Source organism: Erythrolamprus reginae, chromosome 2 (assembly GCF_031021105.1).
Source record: "Erythrolamprus reginae isolate rEryReg1 chromosome 2, rEryReg1.hap1, whole genome shotgun sequence".
Taxonomy (NCBI): Eukaryota; Metazoa; Chordata; class Lepidosauria; order Squamata; family Dipsadidae; genus Erythrolamprus; species Erythrolamprus reginae.
This window is the reverse complement of record NC_091951.1, coordinates 325,548,694-325,564,882: the sequence shown is the minus strand read 5'-3', so window position 1 is coordinate 325,564,882 and position 16,189 is coordinate 325,548,694. Positions and strand designations below refer to the sequence as shown.

The 16,189-nt window shown below is 39.2% G+C and overlaps 1 protein-coding gene across 2 annotated transcripts in view; it reads left to right on the top strand.

Annotated features, from left to right (window-relative positions):
* Positions 1 to 16,189, top strand: part of ITGA2 (integrin subunit alpha 2) — an 87,500-nt gene that overhangs the window by 39,033 nt on the left and 32,278 nt on the right. For both annotated transcript variants that reach the window (XR_011558365.1, XM_070743359.1), the window contains exons 5-10: positions 3,220 to 3,334; positions 4,959 to 5,086; positions 7,186 to 7,334; positions 9,018 to 9,168; positions 12,869 to 13,034; positions 15,201 to 15,268. Coding sequence is in view for 1 of the 2 variants with exons in the window: in XM_070743359.1 (XP_070599460.1) it covers positions 3,220 to 3,334; positions 4,959 to 5,086; positions 7,186 to 7,334; positions 9,018 to 9,168; positions 12,869 to 13,034; positions 15,201 to 15,268 (777 nt within the window). In the remaining variant the exon portion in view is untranslated. The remainder of the gene's footprint in view (positions 1 to 3,219; positions 3,335 to 4,958; positions 5,087 to 7,185; positions 7,335 to 9,017; positions 9,169 to 12,868; positions 13,035 to 15,200; positions 15,269 to 16,189) is intronic.

The window sequence follows — 16,189 nt, the reverse complement described above, 5'->3', positions numbered from 1 at the left end:
GGTTTAGTTTATATATTGCAGACACACAAAATTAAGTGCCTTATGACTTCCTTCATTGTGGATAATGTTTCCTATACTACAGAGACTATTCCAACATAGTGCAGCATTTATGGGAATTACTAAAAGCAATTGCATTGAAAAGTCAGAAGTTTGTTGGAGTTTAGCCAGATGTTGGCCATCGTTGGCCTGTGCTGTAATCCAGTCTTTAGTCCTGTTAGTGCTCAGGGATCCCCAATCCTTCCCTAAACCAATCACCAAGGTCTTCCTGATTCAATTCATCTGTAAATATGTGTGATTACCGTATATTTTGGAGTATAAGACGCACTAGAATATAAGACGCACCTTAGTTTTGGGGAAAATAGGGAGGGGGAAAATCTGCTTACCAGATATTCATCTGGCTAGCGTTCTTTCTTATTTATTTATTTATTTATTTATTTATTTATTTAATTTGTATGCCACCTCTCTCCGTAGACTCGGTGCGGCTCACAACAGTAATAGGAAGCAATATATAATACAAATCTAATAATTAAAACTAAAAACCCATAATTTAAAAACATGCACACAACATACCATACATAAACAGTATAGGCCTGGGAAAGTTATCTCAGTTCCCCCATGCCTGACGGCAGAAGTGGGTTTTAAGGAGTTTACGAAAGGCGAGGAGGGTGGGGGCAGTTCTAATATCTGGGGGGAGCTAGTTCCAGAGGGTCAGGACCACCACAGAGAAGGCTCTTCCCCTGGGACCCGCCAAACAACATTGTTTAGTCGACGGGACCCGGAGAAGGCCAACTCTGTGGGACCTAATTAGTTGCTGGGATTAGTGCGGCAGAAGGCGGTCCCGGAGATATTCTGGTCCGATGCCATGAAGGGCTTTATAGGTCAAAACCAACACTTTGAATTGTGACCGGAAATTGATCGGCAACCAATGCAGACTGCAGAGTGTTGGTGTAACATGGGCATACCTTGGGAAGCCCATGATTGATCTCGCAGCTGCATTCTGCACGATCTGAAGTTTCCGAACACTTTTCAAAGGTAGCCCCATGTAGAGAGCATTACAGTAGTTGAATCTCGAGGTGATGAGCGCATGAGTGACTGTGAGTAGTGAGTCCCGATCCAGATAGGGCCGCAACTGGTGCACCAAGCAAACCTGGGCAAACATCTCCCTCGCCACAGCTGAAAGATGGTTCTCTAATGTGAGCTGTGGATCGAGGAGGACACCCAAGTTGTGCAGCCTTTCTGAGGGGGTCAATAATTCCCCCCCAGGGTTATGGATGGACAGATGGAATTGTCCTTGGGAGGCAGAACCCACAGCCACTCCGTCTTATCCGGGTTGAGTTTGAGTCTGTTGACACCCATCCAGACCCCAACAGCCTCCAGACACCGGCACATCACTTAGTCTTGTCAGCTTCAGCACATTATTTTATCCCCTGGTTAGGGCTTTAAAAAAACCTTATTCGGAGAAAGTAACAATGAAAGAACTTGCAAGCCAGTAAGAGCTTGGAACATTGTTAGCACCTGGTTAGGTCTGGAAAGAAACATTCAGAGCAAGATAGAGCAATGAGAAAAACCTACAAAAACATAGGGCTTGGAAAACATTCTTCACAGGGAGTAACAATGAAACAGCCTGCAAGGTAAGAGCTGGGAGTTAGTGCTGATAAAAAAGCTTCGAAAAAAGCTACATTCAGCGTATAAGACATCCAATTTTCAGCCTCTTTTAGGGAGGAAAAAGGTGTGTCTTACACTCCTAAAATACAGTAATGTTGTTGTCTGTTGTTCTTGATAAATAATTTTAATAACAATTTAAAGACTGCCTTGATATATAATTGCCTGATCACTTTCTTGTAATGCTTTTCACTTCAGTTTCTCTGCTCTGCGAGGTAGAGGAGAGAGAGAAAAATAGTCAGGCACTGGGAGAAAAAAAATAGACATTCTCGCCAGTGCATAACCCATTTCCCATTCGCCTTGCAAAGTGGAGAAATTGGAGAGGAAGAGATTACAAGATAATAAACAAACATACAATGGGGAATACCATCAAAGGAAATGAGCTAGTGCCAGCAATCCTCAGGGTGCTAGGCAAAATAGATGATGTTTTTAGGACACTCATGTGGGCAATATAAGTTCATAATGAGAGAAAGACAGCCCAGTGCACCAAACAAAAGACCTTGTTGTGTAATTTGCTTGGTTTGAGTTTATTTATTTATTTGCTCAGATTTAATAATAATAATAATTTATGGGATTTGTATGCTGCCCCTCTCTGTAGACTCGGGGCGGCTAACAACAATAATAAAAACAACATGTACAATCCAATAATAAAAAACAACTAAAACACTTATTATAAAACCAAACATACACACAAACATACCATGCATAACTTGTAATGGCCTAGGGGGAAGGGCTATCTCGACTCCCCCATGCCTGGCGGTATAAATGAGTCTTGAGTAGTTTACGAAAGACAGGGAGGGTGGGGGCAGTTCTAATCTCCGGGGGGAGTTGGTTCCAGAGGGCTGGGGCCACCACAGAGAAGGCTCTTCCCCTGGGGCCCGCCAAACGACATTGTTTAGTCAACGGGACCCGGAGAAGGCCAACTCTGTGGGACCTTATCGGTCGCTGGGATTCGTGCGGTAGCAGGCGGTTCCGGAGGTAATCTGGTCCAATGCCATGTAGGGCTTTAAAGGTCATGACCAACACTTTGAATTGTGACCAGAAACTGATCGGCAGCCAATGCAAGCCACAGAGTGTTGAAGAAACATGGGTGAATCTTGGAAGCCCCACGATGGCTCTCGCGGCTGCGTTCTGCACGATCTGAAGTTTCCGAACACTTTTCAGAGGTAGCCCCATGTAGAGAGCGTTGCAGTAATCGAACCTCGAGGTGATGAGGGCATGAGTGACTGTGAGCAATGACTCCCTGTCGCAACTGGTGCACCAGGCGAACCTGGGCAAACGCCCTCCTCGCCACAGCCACCCCTTCTATGCCACCCCTCTCTGCAGGGCGGCTTACAACAAAAGAGTAAAATGCTTAGTGTAAGCCTCATTTGTTAAGGTTGAACTTTATGCTTGTCCCTTTGGACTGTTCAACAAAGCACATTTTTTTAAAAAAGCAGCTTGTAAAAAATATGCCATAAATCTCCGAGGGAAAAGATCAAAGCTATGTCTGCTCTACTGTCAGGTGCTGTATTTTTGTTTTTCCGTTTGAATATCATTCCTTTTTTTGTTTTTAAGGCATGTGGTCCTTTATGGGCTCAACAGTGTGGAAGCCAGTACTATGCGACAGGAATCTGTTCTGAATTCAGTCCCAGTTTTCAGATCCTGAGAAGTTTTTCACCTGCAGTGCAAAGTAAGGCAATAAGTATCAACACACATTATTATTATAAGAGATGTTTGAAAAATGAGAGACAATAAATGCATGAAATATAGTATTGCCTGATTTGAATTGCAAACATCCAAGAGACTGCTAGGTGGCAGAAGAATTTATAGCTTTTTGAATTTCATTGTTGTTATCTAACGATCACCAAGGTTTCTGCAACCTATATTTGGCAGCTTAATGTAAGGTAAGTGGTACAGCTTTTAAGTCGGGGTGGGTTCCACCTACCTTCCCTACTGGTTCATGTTTTGCATCGGGGTAATAGCGTCACGTCACATTGGGGAAGTGACCCTCTGTGCATGCGCAGAAACTTTTGTACATGCACAGAGAGTTCTTTGCCAGCCCCTTTTGGGGAGCAGCGACTGGAGGACCAGTTCGAAGATATGGCCAACTTCCTGTCTCTGCTAGTTCGGTGAGTGAAGACAGATTACTGCCACCATTTCGGGCTCTGAACTGGCGGCAGTCCACCACTGCTTTAAGTATAACAAATACTTAATACCACTCTACTACGCCCTGGTCCGACCACACCTGGAGTACTCTATTCAGTTCTGGTCACCACACTTCAAAAGAGACATTGAAACTCTGGGGAAGATGCAAAAAAGAGCAACCAAGATGATTAAGGGATTGGAAACCAAGACTTACGAAGAGAGACTGAGGGAACTGGGCATGGATAGCCTAGAGAAAAGGAGGGCCAGAGCGGACATGATAGCAGTCTACAAGTATACAAGGGGATGTCACAGAGAGGAGGGGATCACTTTATTCTTCAGGGCACCAGAGGGCTGGACGAGGAACAACTGCTGGATGCTGACCAAGGAGAGATTCAACATGGAGATAAGGAGGAACTTCCTGACGGCCAGAGCGATCAACCAATGGAACAACCTACCAGCAGACGTTGTGAACTCCAACACACTGGACATTTTAAAGAGAAGATTGAACTGCCACTTGACTGGTGTACTATAGGGTTCCTGCTTGGGCAGGGGGTTGAACATGATGGCCTTCGTGGTCCCTTTCAACTCTAACAATAAATAAATAAATAAATGTGCCTTTTGAAGTAGAAATATTACTCTTCTAGATCTGCATGAGAGAGCTATTTAGCAATACTTATTTCTGTTAGACTTTTTTTATACGTTTAGACCATTGTGACTAGTGGCTAATTGCTGTGATTATAGAAATATTTAATGGCACATTTGGCTTTGTGCCCATCTTATTTAGAGCTTATCTAATGGATAAAATGGACAAATTGCTTCTGGACAGGAGTGATGGCTGGAATAGGATTGAAGTAGAGGCTGTGGTTGCTTTGTTGCACTTAGCATGGAAAGAGTTAAATATCTGTGCTTTACACTTCACAATGTCCTGTAATCCTGGTGTGTATGCATGTGATTATGTCTCTTTTAAAATACTGTGTATGGGTTTTATCATGGGGTCAGTGATGAAGGAGCTTTTTCAGGTGAGAAGCAAAATGCCTTCAAATGCAAGTAGCAAAAAAACACTTCCATGCAATTTTAATTTAACTCTGCAAATGTTTAACACCAGATGACACAGGTTTGCACAGAAGAGAATTCTTATAGAAACGTGATTTCTGACGTTTTCTTTTCAGACTGTTCTTCAGTTGTCGATGTGGTAGTCATATGTGATGAGTCAAACAGTATTTATCCATGGGATGCTGTGAACGAATTTTTGATAAAATTCGTTCAAGGTTTAGATATAGGGCCAACAAAAACACAGGTAAGCAAATTAAAACAATATAAATGTAGACGTAGATTTTGGCTCCTTGACCAATAATTATTTTCCTTAGCCTTGAAGACTTTCCCCCCCTGCAGTTGTAGCACGAGAAGCAGAAAAAACAAAACAAAAAGTATTAAAGTTGAAGAGGTCTCGTGGAACAGTAGTTAGAACGCAGTATTGCTGACAGACTCTGTCCAGATCTAAGAGTTTGATTCTGATGGGGCTCAAGGTTGATTCAGTCTTTTGAGGACCCAGATTATTGGGGCAATATGTTTACATTTGTAACTGCTCAGCGAGTGCTATAAAGCCCTATGGAGTGATATTTAAATGCTATTGCTATCATCTAATTACCGTATTTTTCAGAGTATAAGAAGCACCGGAATATAAGACACACCTGATTTTAGAGGAGGAAAACAAGGAAAAAAGTATTCTGAAGCAAATGCTGTGTTATTTAATAAAATACCAGTGTAGCAGAATACTTTTTACAAATATGTATACTTTTTACAGCCATGTACACTTTTTACAAATTTCAAACTAGACAGCTTTAAGACTTGTGGACTTCAACTCCCAGAATTTCTCTTCCAGACATGCTAGCTTAGGAATGGGAGTTGAAGTCCACAAGGGGACTTGCCAAGTTTGAAGACTCTTGCATCCCTAACCCCGAAGTCTTCAAACTTGACAGCTTTAAGACTAGTGGACCCCCAGAATTCCTCCACCAGTCATGCTAGATGGGGTAATTAGAAGGAAAAAACAGTCCCATTTTTGCAAAAATCAGGTGGGCAGTGGGTCTCGGGGATGCCAAAATTGCGCCCGTTTTTGTGAAAAATGGGCCATTTTTCGCCCATTTTTTTTTTAAAACAAAAATGGCATAATTTGCCTTCCCGCAGTCCCCAGGAGTGCAAAATGGTCAAAACAGACTGAGGATGGCAAAAACAGGTGTTTTGCCATCCTTCAGCACCCAGGAGCTCTCTGCAGGTGGGTGACGGGGCTTCGGGACAGCATTTCCAACCTCTTTGTGGGGAAGCAGTGTGTCTTATACTCCAAAAAATTTGGTACTACTAGCTTTTCAATTTCTTCCAAAATAAATAGTGGAGTCCTCATAATATTAGTACTAGTTTTTCCTTTCCATATTTTTATATATTTTTGTTCCAGCAGAGACAAATGTTTGGTTGTTGTTTTTGTTGGCATCTTAGAAAATAAGAGACAAATGAATAACTTTTGCTATTGCTGGGATACATTATTTCATTGATCAGATTAGCCTGTGAATAAATGACCTTGCCTGATGAAATAACTTTGAAGAGTAGAAATTGGCCAATATTAGCATTGTCATAAAGACATACAATTTTTATGGAGGCTTTGAATTCATTTTACCTCTGAAGTTTATTAGTAGAATATCTTCTGGTTCATAGCACCCACTGAGTTATTCTATGGGCGATCTTGTTTTGACATAAGAAATTGTATGAACCCAACTAATTATGGCTATTCGGGGTAGCATAATTAAATGGTAAGTTAGCACGATGTATTGTGATAAAAAACATTTGCAAGAAATATCTAAGGCTTCAACTTTGTGCCCATGGTGTTACCATGTTTTCTTGGGATCAATATTCGGAAAAAAATTTAATCCAGAACTTACCTTCTTGGTTATAAAAGGAAGTATTCCCTTCTCAGTCATTGGTTTGTGTATATTGGCAGCCTTTATATTAAGAAACAACACTTTTGCTGCATGAAATATAATCTACCTACAAGGGATATCATATTCCAGATGTTGCCAGGTCAGAGCAGAAAATTGATTTATTTGGAAAATCTTCTAAAACTGTTTATATAAAAATAGTTTTTATTCTACAAGTCCCATTTACCAGGTTTACTACTGAATTCCACAATTCTCTGAAACTGTTGTTGGAAGAAGGAGTTGGCCTGAAGTGTATGGAAAAAAATTAAATGTTAACATTTTGCATCCATAGGATACAGCCATAGTAAAAAAGTTTCACTTTATGCACAAATTGAAAACTAAACTTACATTTTGTACAATGCAGAGAAAAAGATTAATGAAGCTAGTTTATTATGCTCTTTTTAAAAATTTCTTTTAACTATTATTTCAGGTAGGCTTAATTCAGTATGGCAATTTCCCAAGGGTTGTTTTCCACCTGAATACCTACACTCACAAAAAAGCTGTCGAACAAGCAATGTCGAAAACCGTTCAAAGAGGAGGGGACCAAACGAATACATTCGGAGCCATTGAATATGCAAGGTAAACTTTAAAGTAATGGCCAGCTATGGTAAATAGGTATTCTTTTTAATACTAAAGAAATATACGATAGCATGTTTAAAATATGAGGACTAATCATTTGGCATGAAAAAGCCTTATTTTAAATCAACAATGCTGGGCAGTTTTGGATAGGACTTTTAGGGTTTTTATTTGCTCAGATGCAACTTTTAGGCATATTAAGCCAGTCCAACAGTTTATACATCTGATAATCTTTATTCTGCTAATCGTGAGGAACAAGTATCTTTGCAATTGGATGGTTTACTGTTGAATTTCAACAGCCTGATTCTAGGGGCTTGAGAAGATCCAAAATGAATTCTTGTGGTCCCATGTGGTCCATTAGTTGCTGATCCCAGATTAAAATAATATTGGAATAATTATTTTTGTACCAAAAGGTTACTGTTCCCCCCACTCCCAAAACTTTATTTTGTTGCTAGAGGGAACTGGTAATGAAATACCAGTATTAAACTGCAGAAAAAACAGTTGCTGCCAACCTGCTTTCCATAGAGGACCTGTATACTACACGAATCAAAAAGTGGGCGGTGAAAATACAGTATTTACTGACCTCTCGCATCCTGGACACAAACTGTTTCAACTCCTACCCTCAAAGCATCGCTACGGAGCACTGCACACCAAGACAACTAGACACAAGAACAGATTTTCCCGAACGCCCTCACTCTACTAAACAAATACTTCCCTCAACACTGTCAAACTTTTTACTTAGTCTGCACTTCTATTTCTACTTGTTTTTTCTCATCATTCCTAGTATCACCCATTTCCCCCCACTTAGGACTGTATGACTGTAACTTGTTGCTTGTATCCTAAGATTTGTATTAATATTGATTGTTTCATTGCTTATTTGACCCCTATGACAATCATTAAGTGTTGTACCTCATGATTCTTGACAAATGTATATTTTCTTTTATGTATACTGAGAGCATCTGCGCCAAAGACAAATTCTTTATGTGTCCAATCACACTTGGCCAGTAAATTATTCTATTCTATTCTATTCTATTCTACTCTACTCTATATTCTGTTCTATTCTACTCTACTCTACTCTATATTCTATTCTACTCTACTCTACTCTACTCTACTCTACATTCTATTCTATTCTACTCTACTCTACTCTATATTCTATTCTATTCTATTCTATTCTACTCTACTCTATATTCTATTCTATTCTATTCTACTCTACTCTACTTTCTATTCTATTCTATTCTACTCTACTCTATATTCTATTCTATTCTATTCTATTCTACTCTACTCTATATTCTATTCTATTCTACTCTACTCTATATTCTATTCTACTCTACTCTACTCTACTCTATATTCTATTCTATTCTACTCTATATTCTATTCTATTCTACTCTACTCTATATTCTATTCTATTCTATTCTACTCTACTCTACTTTCTATTCTATTCTATTCTACTCTACTCTATATTCTATTCTATTCTATTCTACTCTACTCTATATTCTATTCTATTCTATTCTACTCTACTCTATATTCTATTCTACTCTACTCTACTCTATATTCTATTCTACTCTACTCTATATTCTATTCTACTCTACTCTACTCTATATTCTATTCTATTCTACTCTACTCTATATTCTATTCTATTCTATTCTAGATTCGTGTCATGTGAATTGCACCTGTGGTTTATTGCAGGCAACATGCTTTTTCAAAAGAAGCTGGTGGGCGACCAACAGCCTCAAAAGTCATGGTGGTTGTCACAGATGGTGAATCGCATGATGGCTCAGATTTGCAAGAAGTAATAGCAAAATGCAACGGGGATAATATTACAAGGTTTGGCATAGCTGTAAGTAAAACTTTCATTCTTGCTACTCTAGTTTCTGTTAGCTTTGTATAAATAATTTTTATAGAATAGTTTTAAAACGTTTTTAGCACACCCAAATCAAAAGACTCTGGTTTCCTTGTGTTACGTATGAAGCAACAGGAGTAATGAATGAAATTATAAATCAATCTTCCCGCAAGACATATGCTATACCTTTCTAAGAATCAAGGCCCAAAAAAATAAAATTGTCTTTAATTATCTTCTGCCTTCTAAGACTTTGACTAAATAATAATAATAATGATAATGATAATGATAATAACAATTTATTGGATTTGTATGCCGCCCCTCTCCGCAGACTCGGGGCGGCTAACAACAATAATAAACACATGTACAATCCAATGATAAAAAACACTAAAAAACCCTATTTGTAAAACGAAACATACACACAAACATACCATGTATAATTTGTAATGGCCTAGGGGGAAGAGCTATCTCAACTCCCCCATGCCTGGCGGTATAAATGAGTCTTGAGTAGTTTACGAAAGACAGGGAGGGTGGGGGCAGTTCTAATCTCTGGGGGGAGTTGGTTCCAGAGGGCCGGGGCCGCCACAGAGAAGGCTCTTCCCCTGGGGCCCGCCAAACGACATTGTTTAGTCGACGGGACCTGGAGAAGGCCAACTCTGTGGGACCTTATCGGTCGCTGGGATTCGTGCGGTAGCAGGCGGTTCCGGAGATAATCTGGTCCAATGCCATGTAGGGCTTTAAAGGTCATGACCAACACTTTGAATTGTGACCGGAAACTGATCGGCAGCCAATGCAAGCCACGGAGTGTTGAAGAAACATGGGCGAATCTTGGAAGCCCCACAACGGCTCTCGCGGCTGCGTTCTGCACGATCTGAAGTTTCCAAACACTTTTCAGATGTAGCCCCATGTGGAGAGCGTTGCAGTAATCAAACCTCGAGGTGATGAGATCTACTCACCTCTTGATAAATCCAGAACCATGTCCTCAAACAAGTCCGTTCTATTTTTTTGGTAAACATGGCCATCCCACCCAGGATCAGACTAAGATAGTCTTGTATTTGAGAGTTCTGTTACATCACTTATCTAATTCATAAATTAGATGACCAATAAACCTTTAAATAGGTTTATTGACATATGCCTTGGGGGGAAAATTGAATAAAAGTTATGTTACTCTGATAGTCTAGATTACAGGTGTCAAACTCACCACATTACATTGGCATCATGTGACGAATCACAATGTTTGTGATGGGCATAACCTGCATGTACGGCATCCGGGCCCATGGACCACCAGTTTGACATCTCTAATCTAGATTAGTGTTTCTAAACCTCAAAAATGTTAAGATGTTGAATTTCTGGGAGTTGACGTTCACACGCTTAAAGTTTCTGAGATTTAGAAACATTGATCTAGAATCTGATCAGTAGGAGGATTGCGAATGCGTGAAGGCTAGACGCGCCTCATTTTTCGAGCTCTAATTATGATATATTAAATAAAGGTGAAATTCCTCCTTAAAACATCATAAATCCTTCTTGAAGGAAAGCAGAGGAGTAAAGCATTCTTGGGAGATCAAAGAGAATCTAAGATCTGAGTTTCTAAGATAAACGGGATGAAGAATAGAGAATTAATCTTTATAAAGTGGAATAGGAGTGACTTAAATAAACTAATACGTCCCATGAAAGGGACTATGGAAATTTGGAAAAAATGGCAGGGGAAAATAGGATTATATAAATCAAAACTGTCATTGATTATGTAATAAATAAAGATAATGAAATAAATTTAAATAGGGGTATAGGAGAGTTGAAGGCAAGAGGGATAACTAAGATAGAACAGTTATATGAGAAGGATGGGAGGCCAAGTAGAAATCGTATAGAATGGTGGTTGGATAAGGGAAGATGGCTACAAATAAATGCAATGTGTAAATACCTGAATGAAAGGGAGAATAAAGAAGCACTATTTAGGGAGGAGATAGAGTTAGAGAAAATAATAAGAGAAAAAGCTGAGGGTACTAAGGCGCAAGCAAGCAATATATATAAGATGTTAGTGAAGTCAGACGGGGATGTGATCCAAGGATTGACTAAATGGTGGGAAAATGAGATACAAGTAGAGGTGCAAGAGATGGAAAATACAGTAGAGAATATAAGGAAAATCAAGAATACAAGAGTTAGGGAAATGAGAAGGAAAATATTACATAAGTGGTATTACACACCCATTCAACTTGCACACTTTCAGCAGAACGTTAAAGGTATCTGTTGGCATAGGTGCCAAGATAAAGGAGTGTTTATGCATTGGGAATGCCCAGTGGTGCAGAACCTTTGGCAAAAAGTGCAAGAGGATATTAATAGGATATTAAATATAAGATGGACGATTACTAAGGAAATGGCAGTATTAGTAAAAAGTAGTGAGATGGGAGAATACAGAGAAATAAAACAAGCAGCGATAGAAAGCGCTCAGGCGGTAATAGTCTTGGGGTGGAAAGATGTGACAAAATGGACAATGCAAAATTGGTATAGGTATATGGTGGACCACATTCAATTCGATATTATGGATAAAAGGATGAATTCGATTAATGAAACTGATTTGCAATGGCTGATGGGGCGATGGGACAAGGTAAGACGATATATGGCGAGTAGGATCCGAAACCATGCTATAAGAAACAAGTTGGAATCACTCTATAATATGTAAAGAAATATTTCACTCTTGGGTTTAAATGATTTATACAAGAAATACCCCCAACTGGTGGTGGGGTATGATTGATTGTCTGGTGGTGGGATCACTGAGCACATGTTATATATAATATGTTGTGTGTGTGTGTTTTATATTATAAAAATCAATAAAAATATTAATAAAAAATAGAATCTGGTCAGTAAAGAAAAATAATACAGCATTTTGAAATTAAAGGCAAAAAAGGGCTTCAAAAAGCACAACGCTATTTACAGAACACAATTTGCAACTCTTTAAATAGCTATATCTTTTAACAGGTTTTTCACGGTTGCCCCCCAAAATGTAGCATCATCCTGAGAAAAGAGGCATTAAGTTGAAGCTGTTGTACCTCTCATTTAAAAAGTTTTCTTCACACATCTTTAATTTTCATTACTGTGTGCTTACTGAAGGGAGAAAATAACTTTATTTAAAAGAAAGCAAAGAATTGTTTCATTGATCTCTCATGGCCAACAACTTTAAAACATCCAATTGGTTAAAGGAATAAAAGAAGAAAACACATAACAAATGTACAATACAGTGGTTCCTCTAGTTATGAACTTAATTTGTTCTGTGATCAGGTTCTTAAGTAGAAAAGTTTGTAAGAAGAAGCAATTTTTTTCCATAGGAATCAATGTAAAAGCAAATACTGTATGCGATTGGGGAAACCACAGGGAGGGTGGAGGGCCTGTTTCCTCCCAGGAGATTCTTAGAGAGGCCCCATGGAGGCTTCTCCCCGCCTTTTCTGGCCCTGTTTCCTCCCAGGAGATTCCTAGAGAGGTCCCACAGAGGCTTCTCCCTGCCTTTTCCCGTTACAGTTTCAGAGGCTCAGGTTTGTAAGTGGAAAATGGTTCTTGAGAAGAGGCAAAAAAAATCTCGAACACCTGGTTCTTATCTAGAAAAGTTCATAAGTAGAGGTGTTCTTAGATAGAGGTACCACTGTATTTTAGATTCCTTTTGGCATTTCTTATTACATATGTTTTTTTTTTCATTCTTATATTTTTCTAGGTATTAGGATATTTAATTAGACAGGACAAGGATACTAAAAAACTTATCGAAGAAATCAAAGCCATTGCTAGCAAGCCTACATCTAATTTTTTTTTTAACGTGTCGTCTGAGCAAGCACTTTTAGAAAAAGCAGGAACACTGGGGGAACGGATTTTCAGCTTAGAAGGTAACAAATATACTGTTTTTAAACAACATTTAAAAATGCAAAATAAGTGATGACCAGATTCTATGTATTTGTATGATGAGTTGTTAAGTTATTAAAGGCAAATGCTATGTATAGGGAAAAGGGGTAGACAATTTATAGTAAACAGAGAGCAAATTTAGGATTTAGTGGGTTTTTTTAAAACAAATCAGCAAACATGTAAATGATCCTAAAAATATTTATCAATATCAGAAAAATCTCCCAACTCTTATTTTTTTCAAAACAATATCACAATTCTGTTGCATTGTATATTATCATATTTACCTGAAATAACATGGTCTGGTAATTTCTCCCCATCCAAACGAAAATCTAATACAAATCTAAATAATAAATAAATAAATAAATAAAATCAAACTGCTTAGAAGCTCCCTGAAACTCCTACACATTGCCTAATCAATTAGGATTTGCAGCTCTCTCCTAAAGTTATTTGGAGAATGGTTTTCTGCCTGCAGTTATAATACATTTGTATATCTGGGTGCATGTGATGAGACTCAAAGTTTTACAAAGAATATCAATGGCAAAGCTAATGAATTAAAATCAATTACCTTTCAAATAAAATACCTCAATTCTAAATGCAGTTCATCCCTAACTCATTTTCGGATATACCCTTTCTCTTTTGCACATGCATGCTTACATACATACACACAAACCCTGTGAGGCTAAAACTGGGAAGGACAGAGGCAAAGAATAGATGGCATGCATGTCCAATAGCAAACAATTACATGTTAGTGTGAGAGAAAAGACATAAGATCAGAAATGTTGGGGAATAAAGCAGGCTAGATTGCTAGATTTGACAATAGATGGAAGCGTAGACATCAGAGAGTTATTGTTAATGGTGAGTATTCTGAGCAGAGACAGATTACAAGCGGTGTGCCACAAGGGTCTGTTCTGGGTCCTATTCTTTTTAATATGTTTGTGAGTGACATAGGAGAAGGTTTGGTAGGGAAGGTTTGCCTATTTGCCGATGACTCTAAAGTGTGCAGTAGGGTTGATATTCCTGGAGGGGTCTGTAATATGGTAAATGATTTAGCTTTACTAGATAAATGGTCAAAGCAATGGAAACTGCAGTTTAATGTTTCCAAATGTAAAATAATGCACTTGGGGAAAAGGAATCCTCAATCTGAGTACTGCATTGGCAGTTCTGTGTTAGCAAAAACTTCAGAAGAGAAGGATTTAGGGGTAGTGATTTCTGACAGTCTCAAAATGGGTGAGCAGTGTGGTCGGGCGGTAGGAAAAGCAAGTAGGATGCTTGGCTGCATAGCTAGAGGTATAACAAGCAGGAAGAGGGAGATTGTGATCCCCTTATATAGAGCGCTGGTGAGACCACATTTGGAATACTGTGTTCAGTTCTGGAGACCTCAGCTACAAAAAGATATTGACAAAATTGAACGGGTCCAAAGACGGGCTACAAGAATGGTGGAAGGTCTTAAGCATAAAATGTATCAGGAAAGACTTAATGAACTCAATCTGTATAGTCTGGAGGACAGAAGGAAAAGGGGGGACGTGATCGAAACATTTAAATATGTCAAAGGGTTAAATAAGGTTCAGGAGGGAAATGTTTTTAATAGGAAACTGAACACAAGAACAAGGGGACACAATCTGAAGTTAGTTGGGGAAAGATCAAAAGCAACATGAGAAAATATTATTTTACTGAAAGAGTAGTAGATGCTTGGAACAAACTTCCAGCAGATGTGGTTGGTAAATCCACAGTAACTGAATTTAAACATGCCTGGGATAAACACATATCCATTGTAAGATAAAATACAGGATAAGGGCAGACTAGATGGACCATGAGGTCTTTTCTGCCGTCAGTCTAGTAAGTTTCTATGTTTCTAATAGAATTCTTTATTGGCCGAGTCTGATTGGACACACAAGCAATTTGTTGGGTGCACATGCTCTCAGTGCACATAAAAGATACATTCATCAAGAATCATGATAGTCCAGGTACAAATAAGCAATCCAATCATATTAGGAACCAGTCAATATAAATTGCAAATTTACAAGCAACAAAATGTTAGTCATACAGTCATTTTTGGGAGGAGACGGGTGATGGGAACAATGAGTAGATTCATAGTAGTGCAGACCTAATAAATAGTAAATAGAATATATATATTTATTTCTCCTCTCTAGGTACTGATCAAGGTGATTTATTTCAGATGGAAATGTCACAAGTGGGTTTCAGTGCTGCTTATTCACAGGTAATGGAGATACTATAACAAAATGTATGGGACTGCGAGCAAACCTGAACACCAAAATTGTCTTGGCAATGCCAATTTCAATTGGAACTTTTTCACTCCCTCCAAAAGGACTGAAGTTGGATTAAGCCTGGATCAGTTTATTTCTTTGACTCAGTTTTATATTCAATTCCAGAGAAGAGATTGAGTACCTTTTAATATTTTTATAATAGTAAGATTAAAACCAATACAATGCAAACCTCCAATATCTTTTTTCTCTTTGTTCAGGAAATCTGAAGTTGTGGCCCTACCACCACTCCAGAATCTTACTTAAAACAGATATGAGATTGGCTCCTAATTATCCAAAACAGTGATGGCGAATCTATGGCACGGGTGCCACACTTGGCACGCGGAGCCATATCTGCTGTAATGTGGAGCCATTGCCATAGCTCAGTTCCAGCACACAATTGCGCTGATTTTTGGCTTGCACGGAGGCTCTGGGAGGGCACTTTTGGCTTCGGGAGAGCCTCCGGGGAATGGGGAAGGGCGTTTTAGCCCTCCCCAGGCTCCAGGGAATCAAAAAAAAAATGGGCCTACTAGGCCCACCAGAAGTTGGGAAAAGGGCTGTTTCTAACCTCCATAGGGCCTCCGGGGGTGCAGGAGAGGCAATTTTTGCCCTCTCCAGGCACTGAATTATGGATATGGGCAGTTGCACAAGCACGATAGTGTGTGTGCACGCGCTTTTAGCACCCGAGAGAAAAAAGGTTCACCATCACTGATGGAGAAGATTACAGACCGGTAATGACTTGGTGTTATCACTGTTTCCCTTAGACCAATGATGGCAAACCTATGGCACAGGGGCCACGGGTAGCACATGGAGCCATACCTGCTTCCACGAGAGCTGTTGCCCTAGTTCAGCTCCAACATGCATGTGTGTGCCACCCA